We start from the raw sequence: 23,359 nt of genomic DNA on the forward strand, positions 1-23,359 counted from the left end.
AGCTGCAGGGTAATTACAGCTAATTACACATAAATCATTTGGTTATGGTAAACACATAATGTGTGAACGGAAAAGTCAGCAGGTTTGCTGTGTGTATAGGTAGGTCATGGGCTGCTCTTTTGTTCCAACCCCTCTGAATTACTGCTGTCACTTGTTGCCATGGATACACCTAAACATCATATACCTCTGACTCACCTCAACATGATGATGCAGGTGGCATTTCTGTGGTGTATCTTTACATAAGCCAATCAGAAGGAATGATTTGCTACTGGCTTTTTTATGATACTGATAGCAATTAATATTTTAAGCTATTATTTTTATGGATGATCTCCCTCTGCCAGTTCGTTGACTAATGTGCCTTTATTGTTCAATAACTTACACTAACCTTCACATGGACATTCTTAGGTGTGCCTTTTTTAAAGATACCATTTAGGGTGAACTGAGGTGTTTTTTCCAGTCATGCACAGTCACACTCTTCAAATTCCACTAACTGTTTCTTCAGAGATTTTTTAAGTCCCTCTGTAGGGGTCACACGCCATCATCAAAAAATCACACTGCTCTTGTGCCCTGCCGACACCACATCCTGTTGGATCTGTGACTGCTGCAGCTGCCGGCTGAACAGCCTTACATTTCTCAGTACTTTGTGCGTTTCATTCAGATGAGCTGAAATAAAGGCACAGTATTCCCACTTTGAGCAGTCTGTATAACAGTGTTTGTCATTCGTTCTCACCCGGCGGTTTGCAAGTTGTGGAAAAGGTTCTTCATTCCCTCCCCTCCTCAATAAATTCTCCAGCATCAAGTACTACTCAGCAAAGCTGTAAACCTTTAAAAAAAAAAAAAAAAAAAAAAATAATAATAATCTAGAAAATGAACTGAACAACAACTGTCTGCTCCATAAATGTGACAGAAAAAGAAGCTGAATGAAGCGATAAAAGGAATAGTGGAAACTAAAGAAAAAGTGAAGTGAAAGAAATAGGAAGTGGAGCACAGAGGGGAATGATGGTGAGAAATGAAAGGAACTAGTGAGAGAACAAGAGAGTGGGGTAAAGCAAAAGACATGCATTTCTATGCAGCGAGGCAGCATGGGATCATTTCAGAGGCACTGAAGATGGAACAAAGAGAACAGATGTACTGTAATTTTCTCCAACACCCCCTCAGTTGTTTATCATGAAAGGCATGCTTGACACACTTGTGTGTGTGTGTGTGTGTGTGTAGGCCCGTAAGATTGAGGGACAGCGTAACTGTGCATAAGTCTGTCTGCATATATATCTGATCTCTTCTAACCTCTCCTATTCTATCATATTCTGTACACTCTACCTCCTCCAACCAATCACAACACACTCCACTAGCCACTTGAACAGCTGGGGTGATGATAGTAAGATTGAAGAGGTGCCTCAAACACTAAAGCACTGCACTTTATTTCCCCTCTCAAGAGCTGAAATCCTCCTTCTGTGCTTTAAACTTTGTCATACATGTTGCATGTTGTAGCTCTATTCTAATCTGATTGCACTGCAGCATGTGTCAGTGAGACCACATGTACAAACAGAGGAGGCTAAATTAAATCTGGCCATCAGTGCTTTCATTATTCACACCTGTGTTTTTTTAAAACTGAGCCATGTCGAGCTGCATATTGGGTGACATTTCTAATGCACAAGCCTCCCACTCAGGCAGATGGTGATATTAAAGCCAGTAATTACAGTACAGTACATCTGCAATAATGTGCAACATTTCAACAGGTTATTCATGTTAAAAAATAAAAGCTGTTTTTGTAATTAAACAAAATCTGCTATCACATTTTTTGGGAACTTATATTGTCTGTTTGTCACTTTTAGGGGCGGATGTCATCAACTTCGATGGACAGGGTGTAATCTCTTATCGGTTTAAGGTAAGGTTCGGTGTGCTACTTTGATATGTTATTTTAGGAAAATAAAAGGATAACTGCACTGTAACTGCTGGTGGTGTTTTGTTGCAGGTGAAGAAGATGAAGCTCATTAAGGATGTGATCGCACTGAGGTTCAAGACATCAGAAAGTGACGGAGTGATTCTTCACGGAGAGGGACAACAGGGGGACTACATCACTCTGGAGCTCCGCAAGGCCAAACTGCTGCTGCAGATTAACCTGGGTAGGTTCCATAAATAGGGTATTCAGTTTTGCAAAACAGCGCTGATGTCAACATTAGAGCTATTTATAGTAACTTAAGTCATTCTGTGTTTATTACAGGCAGTAACCAGTATGGGTCCATTATGGGCCACACGTCTGTGACCACTGGCAGCCTCTTGGATGACAATCACTGGCACTCAGTGGTCATTGAACGATACCGTCGCAATGTCAACTTCACCTTGGACAGACACACTCAGCACTTCAGGACCAATGGAGAGTTTGACCACCTTGATTTGGACTATGAGGTAAGAAGTAATGTATACTGATGACAGAAGGGCACATGCAGATAATGACAGTCTCCCTTGGTGATAAATAAAGACACCATAATCCTTTTAACATACTGTAGCCTACACACATGGTGGAGAAATACTCAGATTACCCACAGCGCTGTCTTTATAAGGCGTATCAGCTCAACACAAGTCATAACAAAACAGATTTGGTGGCCAAATGCCTCAACAGCTGTAGGCAGCCATGGATGAGCTCATTTATTAAAAAAAAAAAGAACTGTTAGAGCATGGAAGATGTGAATATCTAAAATGTGGGCTGATTTATTCATCCATCTCAGCTTTGCCTCACACTTCTGACATACGTAATGTTGGCCAGAAGCAGCTGCCTGTGTCACAGACAATTGGCTGATATATAAAGTGTTAGTGTTAGGTTCTGAAACTAATATAGTTGTTGAGTGTAAATCTGTTATGTGCTCTGAAAACATGTTTAAAAAAAAACACAAAGCCATTTTATTCTTGCAGACCCAAAGCCAGTAGAAATGCAAACTCAGTCCTTGAAGGTGGCAAAAGACTGTTTATTTTGATTCGGTGGCACAGTGCAATTTGGGGGTTAATGTTGCCATAAAATTATGGGGGGAAAATCCACCTGTTCTTATAGCTAACATAAAGTCGTTTGGGCAGTTGGTGCAGCACAAACCTCTCTGAAATCACTCATGTGTGTCAGCTTTCCCACCCTTTCTGTTTGCTGCACACTTTGAAAATATACTGCTTGTTGATGTGTTAGAATACGGAGGTCCAATGAATGCAGTGGTATTATGTAAGTCTGTGCTCCACGGACTGCAAAGGTGAAAACGTATAACAAAACTTAATTGGGGATTTTCTTACACATCTCATAAATCCTCCCCTATTAAAAAAAAAAAGGTGTTTTGTATTCATGCTGCAAAACGTGGACTGCCTGCTTGAACTAGATTCATTCATTTTTGAGGTGTTTGTGTATTTGTATTTTGGGACTCAAAGATTTAGAAAATTTCAGTGAATTCTGCTTCAGGAGCCTCAGGCTGTACTGACGTTGAGTGTAGGATACTGTGATACAATCTGAAACCTCCCAAACAGCTTGGAGTCTAAACAAGGCTGTGAGATCATTTAAATCTTAAAGACAGACTGTGGTTCATCTTCACTTATTGATAATCTGGGCTGTCTTCTGATTCCTGGTGTTTAAACATTACCCATTCTTGTGTGCTTTACTGATTTGTAACTACTTATTACTGGTGGCAGCACAGTACTGTATGTTGATAGCAACCAGGAAATGAGATATTGGTTTTACACCGTGCTGTAGTGCTCTTCCATAAAACTCACATAATTAACGTTAGCCGGTAATGGAATGCAAAGAGTTCAGCTAATAATACTTTAAACAGGAAATTGATTGTGGAATGTATATGGGTATGAAATGCGAGCGTGTATGTGGAGAGAGTCCATGTGTGGCTATGTTGTTTTGTGTTTGTATTGATAGGCTTGTGAGTGTGTGACCTTTACTGGGTATTGCTGATATGGCTGATCTATTCCAGTGTTAAGTAGGGTACTGAGAAATGGGGCAGGACAAACCACAGGCCAATTAAACTGAAGCGGTTAAATTAAGGGATCTTCAGGGAAATCTGTACAACAGAGGGTATCAGGAGGTGGTGTGTATAAGTGTGCATGTATGTGTGGATCCTGACATTGTGATTGCCTGACTAGGTCTCTGGACAGATCGCAAAACTGTGACCTGTTTATAGTCAAAGTTTACCACTGTACTTCATTTAGCCAACACACTCCATCTTCTGTGTGTGTGTGTACACGTCTTTACGTCTGCGTGGGCACACATCTGTGTGTCTTCAGCTCCCATTTAAGCCTGTAGATTAAATATCCGGGTGCATTTGTGTCTACCCTTGGCAGTAATTACTAAGACTACTGGAGCGTCACCAAAGACGCGTACACAAAACAGACACCAACACACATGCACGCACACACACGCAGAGACATCGACTGGTAATTGCACACCGCCCTCCATCATCTCGGGCTTCCTTCAGGGCTCAAAGAGCTATGTCTGGAATGAAAAAAACACATGTACAACTGTAGAAAAATATGAAACACAGTTTACATTTTCATCACTTCTGTATCCTTTAGCACTTCCCATCAGACGTGTGTTTTATTAGCTTCCATCTTCCCACCTCAATTCTCCTCCCATTACATCTGTTTCCTGCTTTTAATGCATTTGTCTCACACTCACATGTGTGTTAAAGGTGATTGAGTTGGTTTAAAAGTGGCAGTAATAGTTTTTTGTTACTTTTTTTAATGATACTACCACAGTCCTATGTTAGATATACATTGTTCCCCTTCAAGCTGACCTTGTTTTTGCCTTTTGCTGCTTTTATATGAGCTCACTTAAAGTACAAAGCAAATCCTTGTTAGCATACAGAGCACAGCATATTTAGACAAATATTTTACTTCATTCTCTGCGCTTCAGCACTTTAATTTGAAATGAGACACTACTGGTACATTAAAGGCCATTTAGCACATAATGTGCAAAGATTAGGGGCTCAAAAATAATTGGACAGATCGGACCCATGGACATCAGCACAGCCTTTATATCTTCCCGAGTGATGCTCTCCCAGTCAAGGATATTTTACCCTTTCACTCAGAAAAGCTCTTTGGGCTCTCTGGCTGTATGTTTGGGATCGTTGTCCAGCTGAATGATGAAATGTCACTCAGTGAGTTTTTGATCATCAATAAACGCCAATGTGCCAGTTCCATTGGCAGCCATACATACACGAGCCAGCAACAACAGAACCAGCACCGTGTTTGACGGATGAGGACGGTGCTTCGGGTCATGAGCAGCTTTACTTTTTTTTCCAATCATTTTGATAGAGGTTATTTTTGTTTCATAAGTCTTTGTGTCAGAAATAGTTTTGTTTCTTGTGGTCAGTTCTCTGAGGGTCAGGTTATTTGGTCTTCTTTTGATCCCTAGCAAAGAAACATTTTCACCTGCATCCTGGAGGGCATTTTTTTAACAACTTTGCTTTTCCAGTACATCTGCTTGGAGCACAAAAATATCTCAATCTATACTCTGAACTCTCGGTCAGCTCTGAACCACATGGTGGGCTCTTTTGTGCCCAAACTAACACTGAAACCACAAGTACTCATCTTTCAAGTTCTTTTGAACTCGAGCAATTTGTGTAGTGTGCTAACACAACCACATCTTACACACATCGCCTGCAATATTGATGCAAGCCTACTAATGTAAAAAGCTGAATCATGACACTCTAATGTAGTATTCAGTGCTTCATTTCAAAATGAATCTGCTCAAGCACAGAGCATGAAGACTTGAAAGCATGTCTCTGTCAAAATATGGGACTGTGTGAGACTTCTTTTTCTTCTCGATAAGCTGGAGTAGCCAAAGAAGCTAATTGAATGTAAAACAATAATATTTTTTTAACCACTGTCTTTTTACCCCTACTGTCTGTTTTCAGTTGAGTTTTGGAGGGATGCCATACAGCGGCAAGCCAGTCGGCGGAGGGAGGAAAAACTTTAAAGGCTGCATGGAGTGCATCAACTACAACGGCGACAACATCACAGACCTGGCCCGTCGAAAGAAGCTAGACACCTCCAGCTTTGTAAGCACACTCATTTGCTGGACAAGAGCTTTTTGTTTTTTTTTAGAGGCTTTTATTGTGAAATGTCACCTTGCACTAAAAAAACAGAGGCTATTCCCTTTTTACCCAGTTATTAATTGACTGAATTGGTAATACATAATACATCTGAACATTTTTTTGAAATAAAAGGCATAATACATGCAGCTGAGTACTGGAAATATGTATTATTGTCACACCAACTCTGTAGTTGACCTGAATGGGGAGCCATATTGCTCACTGCACCAAAAGAGCTTAACAGATTCATAATTAATCAGATACAATTGACCTGTCAGTGGCCTCTGCTTGTGTTTGCTCTGTGCATTTGTGCTCACTGTTGCTATCATGGCAGCTACTGCACTGCGAGACAGAATATTACAGTGGAACCATTCGTTTCAAATGCATATCAGCGGCATATTAAATGTCTTGTTTCCCTTCATCAAATGCACCACACTTTGTGGCTGCTTAACATTCTTCAGCACATTAAGCGTTTTTCCATCCTTAAAATTGGTTACTGAAAAACCATTGGAAGAATGTAGAGATCCCTGATCCCTCCTCCTGTTCTTCCTGAGCACTGGACAGCCAGGGTCTTCGATGTCTGGTGAACTGATTGAACAAATGAAGGCATTCATAAAAGCCACACCTCTAATCAGTCAAGTTCATTAAAGCCACACCTCTAATTCTGTCTGACTCACAGCATTCATTTCTAATCAAAACAGATCCCCTCTCATTTTTTAGGAACACACACAAATGCAATCAGGAATCATCTATAGTTGTTAAGGCAGCTCAATATTGTGCGTTTGTTAATGATTTGATTACGAGCAGAAGGATGGAGAAGCTCAATGGTAATTAGTGACTAAATTTCACAATAATGTTTGTTTTTCTCAAGTACACATGAAATGACCCAGGGTAGAGTGAATCCTTGTTTCAAAGCTAGGGTGACAAAAGACATGTGAAGTGATGTGAACAGTAAGATCAGTCAGTTTGAATCAGCCAGGAACGTCTGAAGGTAAATATGCAAAGCAGCCTAAACCTGGTGCAGAAGTACACCATTTCCAAAAGTGTGTATTGCACTGAAAACATTCAGGTATGGACAGGTATGAGAGGATGTTATCTTCGTTCTTGACTCTCCTCTTGACAAACCAGTTATCTTCCTATCATCTCACTCTGCTTCTCTCTGTTTTTTTTCTAAATCTCTGTCCCAACAGCGTAACCTGTCCTTCTCCTGTGTGGAGACGCACACCTTCCCAGTCTTTTTCAATGCCACCAGCTTCCTGCAGCTGCCTGGTCGAGCCAATCATAACACCTTATCTGTGGGCTTTCAGTTCCGCACATGGAATCCCGACGGACTCCTTCTCTTCAGTAATCTTGATGATGGCACGCTGGAAATCTCCCTGGAGGACGGCAAGATTACAGTTCATATCAATGCAACAAAATCTGCCCGTAACTACCGGGTAGACCTATCATCTGGTGAGTTTGTCTGCAGAAGCACTCACACGTATCACACAATGTCAATGCAAAGTCTGTTTCCACTGAAAGTGCAAATGACGCAAACACATTATTACATTGCAGTGCTGGTAATCTTTGTACAGTACGATCAATTAAGTTTATTTGCATGAAAACAAGCGAATTCTGCTATTTATATTATTAAAAGCCTGTCTGTCACTGTACTTAGTGACAACGTGTTAGGCACCGTCAGGATCTGCTAACAGCCAGAGCCACCACACACTTTAGGAAACCTACAGGCAATAATAACTTCTTTTAGCAGCATAGTATAATTTAGGGGTCCAGCACCACCTCTCAATAATCAAATCAAGATGTATACAGCCAAGATGTATACAGCCAGAACAAGGCTTCAAACATGAAATGATCAGATGCACACATGGAGTGCATTATTCAAGTGGAAACTAACAAAGGTTGAAAATGACTGTATTCCCAACATGCCTGTCCTCAATGGGACTCTCCTCCTTCTTATCCTCCCCTCATATTCTTACCACCCCCCTGTTCTTCCTTTTTCTCTTGTTGTTTCTGCAGACACACTCATTTATTCTGTCCACTGCTGCTTTAATAGGCCATTATGCCCAGGGGTAGGGATTATTACAGAGTTACCCTCTAGGCTAATTGGGCTTGAGCCTGCGATTACATCAGTATTACTAGAATACACAGACACACAAACACACAGTCGCATACGCAAACACGCACCCCCTCCTTTAATACTGTTATTAGTATCTTGAAGGAAGAAAGCCACACTGGTTTCTGGCTTCAGTGACACAGTGGGAGCTCAGTAGATTTGTAATGAAATGCTTAGTCCCTCTTAATGGCAAATATAGTGGGGAGAGACGTGCAGATGCACTCACACTGAGGAGCACAGAGAAAAGAGAGCGTCTTAACAGACTACACAGTCCATTTTCCTGCTCCCAGTGGGGATAATTTGTTTATGAAGCTGTTTAGCGACATTTTATTCAGACATATAATCATGCATTGCTGTAATGTAAAACAGTGTACACTATACACCCTGATCTTTTTAATTTGCATGTTTTCAGCCATCTAACTGTGATATACAGGCAGTAATCTGTATCTCACACAAACAGGATGAATACAGTGAATGTGGTATCACATGACACACAAAGACCAAGCACAACCCGTTTGTCTGAACATTGACAAGGTTAACTTGATGACAGACCCATCTTGTGTTTTCACTAAGCAGTAGGATGCTGGGTTGGCACTTTCAGTTTATGTGTGATTCATTGGCAGGGACACTGAGTGACTGACAGCTTGATAAAGACACTTAAAGTCTAATAACAACCAGACATTTTTTCTCTTCTTAGCAGTAGGTAAATCACAGATAGGTAAAGCTGTTGATTAGGTGGTAAGTGTACAACACACGCTGCTTAAGACAGGTAGCAGGGTGTTTTGCGTGCTGAAGAGTTTGCACTGTTTTACATCTTAAAAAAAGGCTATGCAGGGCTCTAGAGTGCGACCATTTTGGGCGCACATGCGACCTAATTTCTCAAAGGTGCAACCAAAAAATATCAGAGGTCGCACTGGTACGACCAGCTGTAAGAGGGAGATACGTTCTCCGCGACTCTCAAAAGTCTCCAGCAACAGACACACATCGGGCCCATATTGTGGTCTAAACCAATCAGAGACGGTGAAGGGCGGGACCTCCGTGTGTGTGTCTTTGAAAACGTGTCTGCTGCGGTCAGCTGAGACCGAACATTCAGAGAATGGCGCGGACATATGCTGCGCAGAGCTGATGCTGTGTGATAAAGCTTGTTCCATACTCCACGAGAACAGAGAGATATGAACAAAGTTCGTTTCGGCCCGGACTTTTTAAAACGTGTGTGCAGAACTCATACGACCCTCTCACTGCACCGCTCAGCGCGCACACACACAGACAGACCGGTATTAAAGACGTTTAGTTTAAGTGAACATACAGCGGAGGAGCAGGATTTGTTGCTACTATGCGGGTTTTGCTAATTTGCTGTTGACCTGAATGACGGATGATAACGAGCCGGTCATGTTCAGGGAGGGGGCGTGACGTGCGCGTAGCATTATAACAGAACAGCAGGTCTGACGGACAGTATCATCTGACCTGTGTGGTTCATCCATGAAGGCTGAGTCACTGACTGACAGCAGTCAGCTGGTTTAAGGAGTTATATGGTTACATGATGAACACCCATTTGTTATTATCCTGCTATAGTAGAGCATTGTCTGCCAGTATGATGTCTGCATACAGCTAAAACTGTAACAGAATGAAAAGTCTGTCAGCTGGAGCTCAGCTTTAGAAAGAGAGGAGACAGAGAGGAAGAGAGGAAGAGGTGAGGAAGATGAGAGAAGAGATACTGTAGCTGCATTAGAAATGTGTTGAAAAAAACAAAATATATATCTCAATCACAACTATTAAATAAATAAAGGTGTATATGATTTTAATCATTTTTAATTCCCATTGCCAGATAGATAAGTGAGGAGCAACAGCCAGAAAATACAGAGAGAAAGCAAACAGGGAACTGAAGAGTGCTGTAACTTTGAATCTTCATTATGGATTTCTGACAGGCAGACCTGTTGGCTGGTTTGTCCATAATTTGAATGAGTACTCTCAGTACATGTATTTATTTATTTGTATTTACCTGTGTTCATTAAACAAGGTCCAAAGTCAGTTTAGGATGATATGTGATTATTAAGCCCGTTCATATTTCCTAGAGATCAATTTTTGGACCTCAGTATTTCTAAAACTTTGGCTGCAGCCCTGCGAGGCCATCAGGTAAACAGTAGATGTAGCTGCAGATGATGAGAGAAGATGAAAAGAACTTCTGCGTTAGGATAGGTGTAAGTTAAGGCCTGATCGATAAAATATATGGACAGCAATTAAAAAACAAACTGCTGTGTGATGTGTGATGCGGTGCACCTAACTTTTGTGCCGGTGCACCCAAGAAAAAAAGGTTAGGCGCACCGGTGCAACCAGTGCAAAAAGTTAGTCTAGAGCCCTGCTATGTCCTCTAGTCCCTAAGCTCTTGTGGGCCCAAACTTTGTCGGTTTGTATGACCTCACTGTTGCTGCAGTGGGTCCTAGGTCATTGTAGTTCTTTTTTCTGATTTGCACAGAGGATATAACGGCTTTAGTAGATCATGTGCAGTATATTTACTATGTGTGTATGGCCTGAGAGGTGTAAGACAAACCCTTCTGTTCTTTATGAAACATTGTGTGACCTCATAGAGTTCTTCTTCTCGAGCAGAAAGTGCGTTAATACAAACTTTTGTATTTTTCTCATCACTTTCTTTGACTCATTAACTCTCAGTGAATCCTCAGCTGTTGTTTGTCACTCTCACCACTCATTTGTTATAATTAAATTGTGGCTTTGTTAGCGTGGGCCTGGAGAATGATGCATTAACAGTCTTGCAGAGAGACCAAATCATATTTTGATGTGCCCAAATTATATAAATCAAAGCTGTGTTTTCCACATTGCATAGCATGAAATCCAATAAACCGAACTTTTGTAGCAGGTGCATGTGTGGAAGATTTCCTCTGATCAACCACTTGATTAATTTTCAGTTTATTAGGTGCAGCCATTGTTTCCATAGAAACAGCACTCACTGTCTCCAGTGCTTTTGGCAAGATCTAGAAATGTACTTTACTTGTGCAACAGATGCTGTTTTTATACTCCTGTAGAAAAGTGTATAGTTGGAAATAATAATATCTCATTTTTTCTTATTACTTATTTGTTAAAAGAAAAAACATAAAATGAATTTCCTCTGGATGCCCCAAAGGGTTTCACTGTCCATATCTGCTCCTACCCAGGTGTGCTAAATGTTGAATCTCTCTTGATTGTAAATGGGATGCGCGTGGCTGATAGTTTGTGATTAGCATAAACACCATGAAACGGCAAACAGCCAACTTTGTGTCAGCAATTTCAGAGATGCCACCAAAAAAAGGGCAGCGAGAAGAAAGAAAAAGAACTTTAGCTGCAGTGAAATTATGAGTGCCAGTACTGGCGTTACAGAACCAGCAAAAACACAGCAGTGACAACACATGTGTGATGCTGTGAATGTCGCGTCACCAGAGGGATGGTGTAACGGAGGCAAAGTCAGAATAAAAAAAAAGTCAAAATAATAAAATATGACACTGTGACTGGCTTGACTAAAATTCATCTTAAAAGTAGGGTAGGAGATTTCATTCTGATGCACTTTTTGTTAAATTAGTGTAACTTCTCTTTACAATCCGATAGAAACCAATTAGTTCGGCAGTTTGGCATTAAAACAAAGAATATTAAACATCTGTGGAAGCTATAAAATGCTAAAATCAGCCTCCGGGTGGACCCTTCACAGGGTATTGGCTGGTTGTCACTCTCTTCCTGCTCTGTGTGCACCAGAGAGGTACGTGCATGATGGCCGAAGTCACAGACCGCAGCTCGTCTTCAGGTAATGCGCGTCCATGTGATTGGAGGCGTGGCTTCTGGGTGAGCTCCGAGAGAAAGGGGCGTGTGTTTACTTTCGAAATCTGGCTGACTCACTGAATTTTCAAAATCTTCTACCCTACCTTTAATGTATTGATGAATAAGATATTTTCAACCACAAAGTTAATAATCAATCATAGAAATTCCTCTAAAACATAAAAAGATCTGAATTTGATTGTATTACATGTTTCTAAAATTTATTGCATTGAACAAAACCTGGGCTGTGGTGTTTTTGTCCTATCTTGGTAAGAGCTCCCTTGACCACTCATAACATTTGATCTTACCTGGAGTAAGAGAAGATAAGAAAACATTGGTGAATTCCACATAGCTGTGGGTACTAGTGGGTATTAGTAGTGCAGTGGTCAGAACCAATTGCTAGTTCGATTATAACTGGGGCCTTTCAGTGTGGCGTTCGCATTGTGCCTGTGTGGGTTTTCTCCAGGTGCTCTGGCTTCCTCCCACATTCTAAAGACATACTTGGTCACTCTAAATTTCCCATAGGTGTGAGTGTGAATGGTTGTTTGTCTATATGTTGCTCTGTGATGGACTGGTGACCTGTCCAGGGTGTGCCCTACCTTTCGCCCATAGATAGCTGGGATAGGCTCCAGCCCCTGTGCCCCTGCACTGCGGGACTAAGTGGGTTCAGATAATGGATGGATGTAGCTTATGAACAGAAATAAGAGTAGATTTGTTCGTATTGTACATGGTTTCTTGCATGAGTCCACATGATAGTATAAGTATTTTGCTTCATTTTTGTTTTCATTTGATTGTACTCTTCTATTATGGCAGTGACAAGTACCTTAGAAGTCCTTTTTTAAGCAAGAGGGGCTTGTTTGCTATTCCTGCTGTCTGTGATTGTTCAGGTTTTTATTAGTTTGTTTTTTTATAAAGCAGAATATTTGATGCCACCAGGGAAACAGGTCATTTTCTGTCACAGGAGAGCCTCAGTGAAAATTGGACAAAGTCTCAACTGTTTGAATCCACCTCCTGCAAATATTTTGCCATGATCGACTGTGCTTGTGTGTGTTCTTACACTCATGTGTTCTCAGCCATGAGCTCATCTAAAAGTAATAACATCAGCTCCTTTGAGATGCAGAATTACTATCAGTCACACATGAGGTTACTCTCACAGTCCGAACAGGAACTGCATGGCATGACAGTATAATGGAAAGGCCTGAGGCACAGATTTGAAGGGGAAAAACACACTACAGCCACTCCCGATTATAATGTTATATTGTTCCATTCCCCCTGAGTGTGTGTGTGTTCCTGCATCTGTGTGCATCTGTATTTGTGTATGTATATGCGTATGTATAGGCGAGGCTTAATATGTTGTATTCTTGGGCTTTGTGTGGTTGGCATATCGCCACCTGTGAAGACGTGCAAAGCTCCTCAAATTACCTCGGAGCACAGAATATTTAGGAGTGGAGGAGCAGGGGTGAGAATACATTCATGAGTGCCAGAGGGCCCCATAAATTTATAGCAGACAAAATTCATTTATAGTGTACATACAGGATCAATATGTAATAGAAACAGGAGGAAACGGGAGAGGAGAGAAAATCATGCGGATAGAGGAGCAGCAGAGGATGGGAGGAGAAAGAAGAGTATAAGCAAAAGGAGGTGCAGAATGGCAATGTTACAGAAATAATATCCACACTCACAGTCCTGTATCCACAGTCTTACAGGGATTTGTTGCAGTGTTTGATATTCCGTCATGTTCCCCAGGGAGATGGGACAAACATTCAGGGGCAACCATAAATAATGCACCTCTCTCCTGTGTAATGGTATAATATGGTAATTGCCAACTACTAAATAGTTCGTACCTGAGCTCGTGTTCTCAGGTTTAATTTAGTTGACCTATGACTCCAAGTTTTGGATTTAGTTGTCAGGTGATTCAGTTTAGACGCCACATGCACTTATTTTTAAGAAAATATCATGTTTTGGGTTGAAGGTAGGGTAGGAGATTTTGAAAACTCAGTGAGAGTCAGCCAGATTTCAAAAGTAAACACACGCCCCTTTCTCTCAGAGCTCAGCCCGAAGCCACACCTGCCAGTCACACGTGTATTACCTGAAGACGAGCTGCGGTCTGTGACTTCGGCCATCATGCACGTACCTCTCTGGTGCGCCCAGAGCAGGAAGAGAGTGACAACCAGCCAATACTCCACAGATGATTCATATTCTTTGTTTTAATGCCAAACTGATGAACTAATTGGTTGCTATCGGATTGTAAAGAGAAGTTACACTAATTTAACAAATAGTGCATCAGAATGAAATCTCCTACCCTACTTTTAACACAGACATTTTAACCGACATACCCCCTGCGCTACCATGGTGATGAGTTCCACCCCAGCCGAGATATCACATCCACTTATTCACTACAGGAGGGGTATAGTACACACTTGGAAATATGATCACTACTATTAGATCAGTCTGATGCTTTTGTCTGTTATCCATCACTGCTCTGTGACAAAAAGCTTAAATCAATAGAAATGCAATACCTGCACACACACACACTCACTAAGTCAATATCACTTGTTTCTGAACTTGGAGGTAAGCCAGACTTGAATCTGGGTGTAGCCCTTCATCCTCACCGGGCGGTGGTTTGGTGTGTTCACTGTATGCACTTGCTCAACTTGTTCAGTTTCACAACAGTTTTTTTGGCACTTTAACCACCACAACTCAGTCTGACACTTCTGATAGGTCTGTCAAAGACGCAAACTGTGGACAGTTGGAGGACGTTTAGTGTTATCACTCACTGGTTTTCCTGCAGCTAGTCTTTATCTACAAGGTTAGACACAGATACAGCTCAAGGACGTCACTGTGTTGGTTCACTTTGGACTGTATGTGTGCACAGCTGCAAGGAAAATCAGTCCTGATAGACTGTCCACGGTGGAAAGTGTAAAATAAATGAATAACATTTGATTGCTTATTTACCGTGGTGGTGGTATTTCACATTTTTAATTGACCATTACAGTGGAAACAGTAAGAAACCACTGAAGGTGTTATACACAGATGGGTCATCATAAAGCCCGTAGTTTTTGGGAAGACGCAAATAGACTATGCTTCCCTGTTCCAGCTGCAAAATGACTGCATTTGAAATGGATGTATGGTTTTCAGTTAACTCAACATTATGCAGAATTCTTTGACTGTTGTGGTATAAATCTACTGCCATCCATTCTCCACTTTTTATGTTCAAAGCAGTGAATCTGAAGTAGTAGACTCCTTTGACAGGTGCTGTGAAGATACCTGCAACAGTTAAAGATCACAGAACTCAGTCCAGTTCATGGCTTCAATATTAGTAACATGCTTTTGGTGTTGCATACCTGTAACTGGGTTGTAAGCTCCACCAATGTTTGCCATGACTCTGTTGTAGACCAGTGTTATTTCAGTATTAAATGGTCCAATCTTTCCTGAAGAGGGCAGCGCAGCAGAAAAAGCCAGCTTTGGTGTACCTTCACACAGGCAGGGAAGAGATGTACATGAGTTTTTTTAAGAAAAGAGTAAAGAATGTATTTTTAAAATAGCAATAATACAAAACAGATATTTATACAGATATTTATTCTGGAGACACTGTGAAGACAGCTGCTCGCAGTTAAGGCATGTCTAGTACGGTGTATTTTTGGTCTCCACATACCTGCAATCATCTTCTGCATCTCGTCCACTTTGTTATTGGTGAGCTGGAGTTCTGTCTTAGAATTATTCAGCTCTTCCCTGAGAGATGTCACCTCCTCCTTCTGCTGCTGCGCCACCCCCTCACCGGTTGTCACTCTGTGAACCAGGGCTGCCAGTTCTGCTGCTTGTACTAGAAGCATGAAAGCTAATTATTTCTCTGCTGCTCCTTCAAGATTTTCTAAAATTATCAGCTCTGTGATTTGGTAATTACATACCAGAAATCAGTCTCTCTGCCTCCTCCATCTTTTTTTTCTGGAGCTGCTGATCAGTCTTGGTCGCTTCCAGCTCTGCTGTAATTGCTGACAGCCTGGTACTCATCGCTGAAATATAATGGAAGCTGAAGATAGATATTTCATCCTTCTTAACTTAACTTTGCAACATTTTCACACATTTCAGAATCAGAATTGTATTTATTGCCATGTAAGTGAAGAGGTTTTACAATACTTGGAATTATTTGGTGCATACATAAAACATAAAACATAAAATAAAATAAAAATAAAATAATTAAAAAATGTAATCTAAACTAAATAAGGCTATACATTTACTGTAATAGGCTATGTGAGTTGATACGAGTCTGCAAGTAGTGCAAGTGAGTAAACAGTGCAAAATAGTGAGCATTATCGTCTAAATGATAAATATAATTCTATTCATTAATCATTATCGTGACCTTCAATTAACATAGAGTCACAAATGCTCATTCAGTACCTGTGTTCTCCTTCTCTAGAGCAGCCACTTTGTCTTTCTGGTTTTGCAGATCAGCCCTTAGCTCATCCCAGATATCCAATGTAGTCTGGCCACCTGACTGTTTACCTTGCTCACCTCCTCTGTTCTCCGTTTGAGCACATGCCCCAAACAGAGGGAGCAGTAACACCAGCAACAGTCGAACCCTCATTGTAAAACCTCTCCGTCCAAAAGAGAGTGAAGCAGGAAGAGACATCAGTGTAGTCGCAGAGTTGGTAAAAAGTGTGGTCACATGCAGTTGTTCCTGACTATATATAGAAAGGGGACTGATGCAATGTTCAGAGCTGTTTATACAAGAATAAGTTCCCATGAGTTTCATACTAACGCAGTGGAAAATTACTTAACATATTTTTCTTCTTAAGACCGTATTTTATCTACATGATGTTGTTCCCTCTGGAAAAATAAAATAGAACAAATAAAAAACAATCTAATTCACATGTCATTGTGTATGATCAAATCATGTTGACCTCTGAATTGTTTTAGCAGGTTATTTTTCACTGTCATTTTGGAGGCTGTGAGATGATTAGATTCCTTCATTATCATTTCACTGAAAACAAAAACCAACCAAAGTGACTGGTTAGCCCCTGAATATGAATGGCATGCCTTATCTAGTTACATCTGAATTATTCTCTTCCTCTTTTTGGTACTTTTCTTCATTATTTTTGCAGTGACGTGAATGAATTTGTATGAAATGAGTTATGTGAATGAATGTGTGTGAGAAAGAGCTTCATGTTACTATGTGAGATCCATTGTGTGTTTCAGCAGGCTCATGTGTGTGTGCTGTGCAGTGAAGGTTTAGTAACACTGCTATCACTGATAAGCTCATCATTCAAAGCTATTGCAGGTGATGTAAAACAGATGAGAGGACACAAGGTTATACACTATCTATTTTCCATTACGTTCAAGAGGTTACAGAGAGGGGGTGTGACTGAGTAGAGAGCTTAATAGTGATTGCATGCTATACACAGAGAAATGTAATTGCCAGTGAAGCAAGTTTTTGTTTTCATTCGGGTCCAAGCAAACATCATCCTCTAATTTTGTGTCATTGCTTTTGGTTTCATGACTTCTCAAACAACAAATATCATCATTTCGGTTTTCTGTGCTATGGAGCTTGGAGAAAAATGCTTATTTCACAGTTCACAGGTGCCGCTGCAGGGCTCAAGTACTACTAAAACATCTACAATAGCTTCCCATCTTGGTCGTCACATTGGTTATGCATTTTAAGTTCTTTACACCAGGTTCAGAAAGAACCTCCCAGTATGCCATAGGTAAAACAGCAATTAAAACACGGGGTCTCTCCTGTGCTTAGAATTCTTTCACAGTATGTGACAGTAAGACTATGATTCCCCCTTGGACTGTGTACAATTATGGACCTCATAGGATTGCTGAAGAGAAGTTTTGAAGCTAAACCCTATTTTTGAAGGGTACAGTTGTCATGGACAGTTTTGTATGTTTTTCCGCTGTAAATTTTAACATGTGTTTCTCATGTGGCTTCAAGAGAGGTTCGGGAAAAAACAAAGTATTCTTGAAAATGTGGTACCAGCCTCCTGTAACCTGTTCTCTCATGTATGTATGAAGATGTTGAAAGAATGAAAGAAGGTGCATACTGCCCTCCAGTCCTTGAATTAGAACAACCATCCTGTCTCTCTATTCATCTCTGTTGCTTAGTTGTTGGCTTCTTGCACAGGGAGTCTGGGCTGAATGTGCTCTCAACCTCTGCTTTCTCCTAACTGTGTGCATGTGTGTATTTTGTTCATATTTAACCAATACTGCCCTGAACATGGCCACGGCACTGACATCCCACAGCAGGTGGCTTTCTTGGTCCTTAATCCACCCCCCCACCCCCAACACACATACACACACACACACATATACACTCTCAATGTCACCCTGCTGATGGAGTTTAATTAGTGTGGACCCCCTGCTGATATGAAGTCAGGGTCTTTGAGTGCATTCTGGGAAGCAATAAACAATGTCTTGTAGACAGTGAAGATTCATACCAAATGCCCTAGCAGGAGCTCACACACACAGTTCGAATGTATCGACACATGCAGTATGCTAAGGTATATGTGTATTGACTTGCATGCAGATCCTATGAGTACATGCACTCGGCCAAGACTGATTTGCACATGACCGTACATTGAACTTCACTACAGTGTCCTCGCTATCGACATGTTACAGCCAGTGAAGCAGTGAACTAATTCTGGCTGAAAAAGATTGACACTGCAGCAGATGGCCACAAAAAGGAGAGAGGTGTAAAGAAAGTAAGAAAGAAGTTAAATACAGAGATACAGTGAGGGAAATGAAGACAGCAGACACAGCAACAGAGATGGAGGCAAGGAGGGAAGGATTAATAGAGATTGGTGTCAGGAGGAGGTGATGTATAGAAGAGAGGGGGATGAGAGTGAGCTGCCTTCTTCCTCAGCTCCAGCAGTAATGTCACTTTCCAAAACTTCACTTACATTTAATGGAGCACAGCTACAAGGAAAGGGAGAAAAAAAAGCACACACACATTACATTGACATATGCAGACAACACATTCCAGACTTGTACACTTGCACAGGGCTCAGAGTAGCAAGTGCATAGAGAATACACACACACACACACACTTGGGTACTCAGATGGAAACAGGGTTCTCTTAGAGTTAATGAAGTTGAGACACAGGGGCCTTGAGACCGGAAGCTGCACTTGGCTATAGGAAAGGGTGCCAGTGTTGGAAGGAGTTAGACAACAAAAGAGCAGGAAGAGCTGGAATGACTGTGTGAGAGGTGAAGTGAGGGGAACACAGCAGATGGAGGAAGATGGTCAACAACAGAACATGTCTTAACTCTGGTTTGATCCTCACAAGGCTTACAATAATTACATAATTATGGAGAAAAATGGAGAAAAGGAAGCAGCCAGCGATCATAATAAAGAAAGTGTATTTCCTAGTTTCACTGCTCACAGACGTCAGGATGAGTCATCCAGTTGTCTGTTCTGAGGGCTTTACCATTTTTTTATTCTCTTCTAAATGAACAAAGACCTGCTGAGGTAAAAGACTGAATCCTGTAATTATTAATCTTAGAATTAGTGGGCTTATGTTTGTAGTCTTTATGTGTGTTTTGACGCAGTTGTATGTATATATTGGTGTATATGCTGTAGGTTTTCTGAAGACATCTTTATCCCCTCCAGGTTCAGGGCTCAATGATGGCCAGTGGCACGCGATCCGCTTGGTTGCCAAGGAGAACTTTGCCATGTTGACGATAGATGGTGAGGAGGCATCGGCTGTTCGCTCCACTTCACCTCTCATCATCGCCACGGGGGGAACCTATCACTTGGGAGGTAAGGGTCAACAAGACAAAGCACACATCTCCCATCATTCATCTGCATCTAATCACAGGACACACATCCTGTAACAGCACAGGTTTAGTGTCTTCGTATCATTTATCTTGTCTGAAACCTCTCTTCCACCAGCCAGAGTTCAGGAATTTAACCACTTAGTGAGAACACACACACAAACCACCAGATATAGATGAGGGAACACACACATACACACACAGACACACATGGAGCAGCTTCAATCTGTCTGAGTTAGGAAGACGGCAGGTTGACGATGCCAGACACCACTGTTCGTCTTTTGGAAGAGGGTCTGTATCTAACCGGGTGTGTGTGCGTGTGTGCATGTGTTTGTGGACACCTGTATGAAATTACAGAGAGAAATAGTCTGGCTGTGATAGCTCCATCACCCTCACTCTCTATCCAAGCACAATCTCCCCCATCAAGCAAACCCATTTCCCCAGGCCAGTCAATAAGGATCAGAGCCTCTCACACACACCTGGCTTCTTTTATTCTGTTGTCTATTTTAATTTACTCCTCGCTGCTGCTGAGTAAATCCCCTAAGTCTGTGATTTCTCTGTGCTTCTTCATGAAATCAGCATATTAGGACCTTAATAGATTAATACAAATTCAGTCTATATTCTACATTTATACTGAACAATCTGGGCATCATTCAGGTTAAGTTCAGGTTTTCTGTGTTGCTAATGTGTATTTTGCCTGAAACTTCTCTCTCTCTCTTACTGTTTGGCTGCCTTTTCCAATCTTGCCATCTTCTTTCTTCTCATCCTTGAGTCTCCCCTTTGATTCAATTGGTGATTTATTGATTTTAGAAAACTGAGTTACGAATCAATGGCGGCTGGGAGGAGAGGATCTCTGTAATGTCTTTAATCCATGAGGAGGGCAGAAGAGTCAGACAAAAGAAGGGAGAGTGAAACAGAGGAGAAGACACATAAAAGATGGTGAAAAAGTACAATGAAGAGACAGAAGGTCATATATTCACTTACAAACATTATGTGTTGCTAGAGTTCCAGAATTATGTTTTTTGTCTGGTATTTTTTTTTCTTCCTGTGGGGCTGAAATGGCAGCAGCTGTGTGGGGTTTTTCCTCGTTAATTTTACATGACATAATGAATGCTGAGAAGCAGGGAGCCTGGTGGAAAACACAAGTTTGAGGGCTGCAGGGGATACAAAACTGTTGATTATTACTATGGCAAGGAGTACAAAGTGATATTTAGGCCACGGCTTTGCAGGCTGGGGAAGAAGTTTTCAGAAGACGTTTTTGGAACTGTTTCAACTAATTGTTAGTCCAGACTTGGGGTGTGTTTAATCGAAAAGCGCGTGTAGTGCAGCAGGTTGCTTCTTATCTTCAAGGAAAATGTTGCTGATTTTGAACAAGCTTTGAATCATTAAAAAAACGGATTGTCTGTACCTACTTTCATTCTAGGACAGCTGCCTGAATTGCATATCATACTTTCATTTTTTTCTCATGCTTGTCACAAACTTTGCTGCAGGGCTCCTGCTCCATAAGGAGGAAGGGCTCACCACACGTGGATAGAGGGGTTGCTGAATACATAATTCATTAACAGCATGCCGGCGGGCTGAAAATGGACAAAACACAAAGTTCTGTTACTAAACTACTGCTAATCTTCTGTTTTTAGTAGCCACAAAGTAACCAAACAGCCTTTTTGTGTGTGTTTCTCTGCTCCTGTAGCAGCACAGGTGCACTTTAACTTCCTGATTTGGTTTATATGGATTACATACATTGATCCTCTAAATCCTAGATTTGTTTTGCTGATGAGCTCTCATGTGTTCTCGTTGGCATCGATTTACAATGATGACCTTGAGGTACCTTTATCTACAGTATATCTGTGTGGGTTTGTGCATGTATGTGAACTTGTATGGACAATAAGTGTGTAGCTGTTTCCCACCAAATCCTGTAAAACCGACAGAGAGAGAGAGAGAGAGAGAGATAACATGCAGAAAGAATATCTGCAACTTTTATTCAAAACACTCTCACCTCATCAAACATCAAGCTAATTTCCATCCCAGAGGTAACCGAATAATACAGTCAGTGTAAAAAAGATAGTTTAGCCTTTGGCTTGCCCTCAATTACTCTCTCTGATCACTCAGCTTGATGAGTCAAAGAGGCCAAGCGCATTAAGCTGCCCTAAAGCTCTCTAACAGTGTTCCATCAGCACTTTCTGTGCGACTGAGACGGTTCTGTCAGTGTGCCACAATTAGCAAAAAGCCCCTCAATATCATGAACAGTCTGCATCCGTTATATACAGGACGAGACTTGAGATAATTGCTGTGAGTACTGTGTGTGGGTGCACTCGTCCAGGTAGCCATCTGCTTTGAATCACATGGCTGTAAGGCATCAATCTGCTGTGTTTTTACTGGCAGCAGTTGTTGTTCAGTGACCACTGATTGAACCAGACTTTTCCAAACAAAGTAACAGGGCCAGGGCTCAAAACTTTGCCTTGTTGTCAGCAGAAAAAAAGAGGTTCGACTTTCGGTGTGTGGCTGTATTCTTCAGTTTATGCCCTCTAGTGTTAATTAAGCATGGCCAACTGCCACATTAAACCAAATTAAGACTAATTAGTCATAAAGTGAAGCTTAAATGCCACACATATGCATGCATACTGTATAAACAGCAAAGGTTTTACTTAACTGCCGCAACAAGAGCACTAATAATTTTCCTCACATACACAAAGTTTGTTGAAGCATCATGTAGTTTACAGTCTGTGTTCAGTCAAATAGAAAATGTGCATGTGGATAACATAGCGTCTTTCCCGCCTTTAAAGGGATCCGATTATCAGAGGGCGAACAGTAAGGCCAGACTAAAAACTGTCTCCATTAAATTTGAATCATAGCCAGAGGTTGGTAAAGTTATATCACTGCCTGACTCGATAAACAGAAAATAAAGACAAGCCAGCTGCTTCGGTCATGGTAATCATGTCCACGCTCTGAGACATCTTTACAGACACAAACACCAGACAGCAGCTGATAATTCTAATGCATGCACATTCTTTTTTTGGGGGGGAAATTACTTTTTAAACGTAACATTTCGTCTTAATGCTTGTGGTATACGAAGACAGACCTAAAATTATTGGCTAATTTGCGTAAGTGCTTCTGTTTTATGTATTTTGATGACTCTGATTAAACATTATGCAGATGAAGCACCATTTTAAAACCATTTAAAGGCTATGCAAATCATGTGCTGTGTCATTTTATTACTTTTAATGTTTGTATGTATGTTTGTATGTGCAGTTTTTTTCATATCAGTTAATTGAATATTTTATAATAATTCCCTAATGCTTTTTTTTATTAAAAGGAAACCAGCATATATTAAATGAAAATATGAAATAATATTTTGCACTTAAATGATAACAATGCTTTTCCTCTGTGGCATTAAAATGAGGAATGTCGCTTCTGACATTTCTCATTAAAGATCATGTGGCATTTCTTACCACAGCATTACAAGGTTACAAGATATGTCAACTTAGATGTCAGTGGGATGAAAAAGACTCTGAGCCGCTGTATGCGTACCCTCCGTTCTCCCATCTTACACAATGCTTTTCTTCTCTTTGGTTTTTTTTTCTTCATTTTTTTTCTCTCAGAATTCCCCT

General features: G+C 41.0%; 2 protein-coding genes across 2 annotated transcripts in view; one reads left to right on the plus strand and one right to left on the minus strand.

Moving 5' to 3' along the window:
* cntnap2a (contactin associated protein 2a) overlaps positions 1-23,359 on the plus strand; it is a 137,987-nt gene that overhangs the window by 26,714 nt on the left and 87,914 nt on the right. The window contains exons 4-9 of the mRNA XM_028433048.1: positions 1,833-1,885; positions 1,973-2,123; positions 2,222-2,406; positions 5,895-6,038; positions 7,262-7,523; positions 19,588-19,737. Coding sequence (XP_028288849.1) covers positions 1,982-2,123; positions 2,222-2,406; positions 5,895-6,038; positions 7,262-7,523; positions 19,588-19,737 — 883 coding nt within the window. The 5' untranslated portion in view covers positions 1,833-1,885; positions 1,973-1,981. The remainder of the gene's footprint in view (positions 1-1,832; positions 1,886-1,972; positions 2,124-2,221; positions 2,407-5,894; positions 6,039-7,261; positions 7,524-19,587; positions 19,738-23,359) is intronic.
* LOC114453248 (uncharacterized) lies at positions 14,933-16,654 on the minus strand. Its single transcript, XM_028433049.1, has 5 exons — positions 16,381-16,654; positions 15,891-15,995; positions 15,638-15,805; positions 15,327-15,455; positions 14,933-15,249 (listed from the first exon to the last, which is right to left on the minus strand). The coding sequence occupies exons 1-5, from the start codon at positions 16,610-16,612 to the stop codon at positions 14,972-14,974; spliced, it is 912 nt and encodes a 303-aa protein (XP_028288850.1). The 5' UTR covers positions 16,613-16,654; the 3' UTR covers positions 14,933-14,971.

The sequence above is a fragment of the Parambassis ranga genome, chromosome 20, assembly GCF_900634625.1.
Source record: "Parambassis ranga chromosome 20, fParRan2.1, whole genome shotgun sequence".
NCBI lineage: Eukaryota > Metazoa > Chordata > Actinopteri > Ambassidae > Parambassis > Parambassis ranga.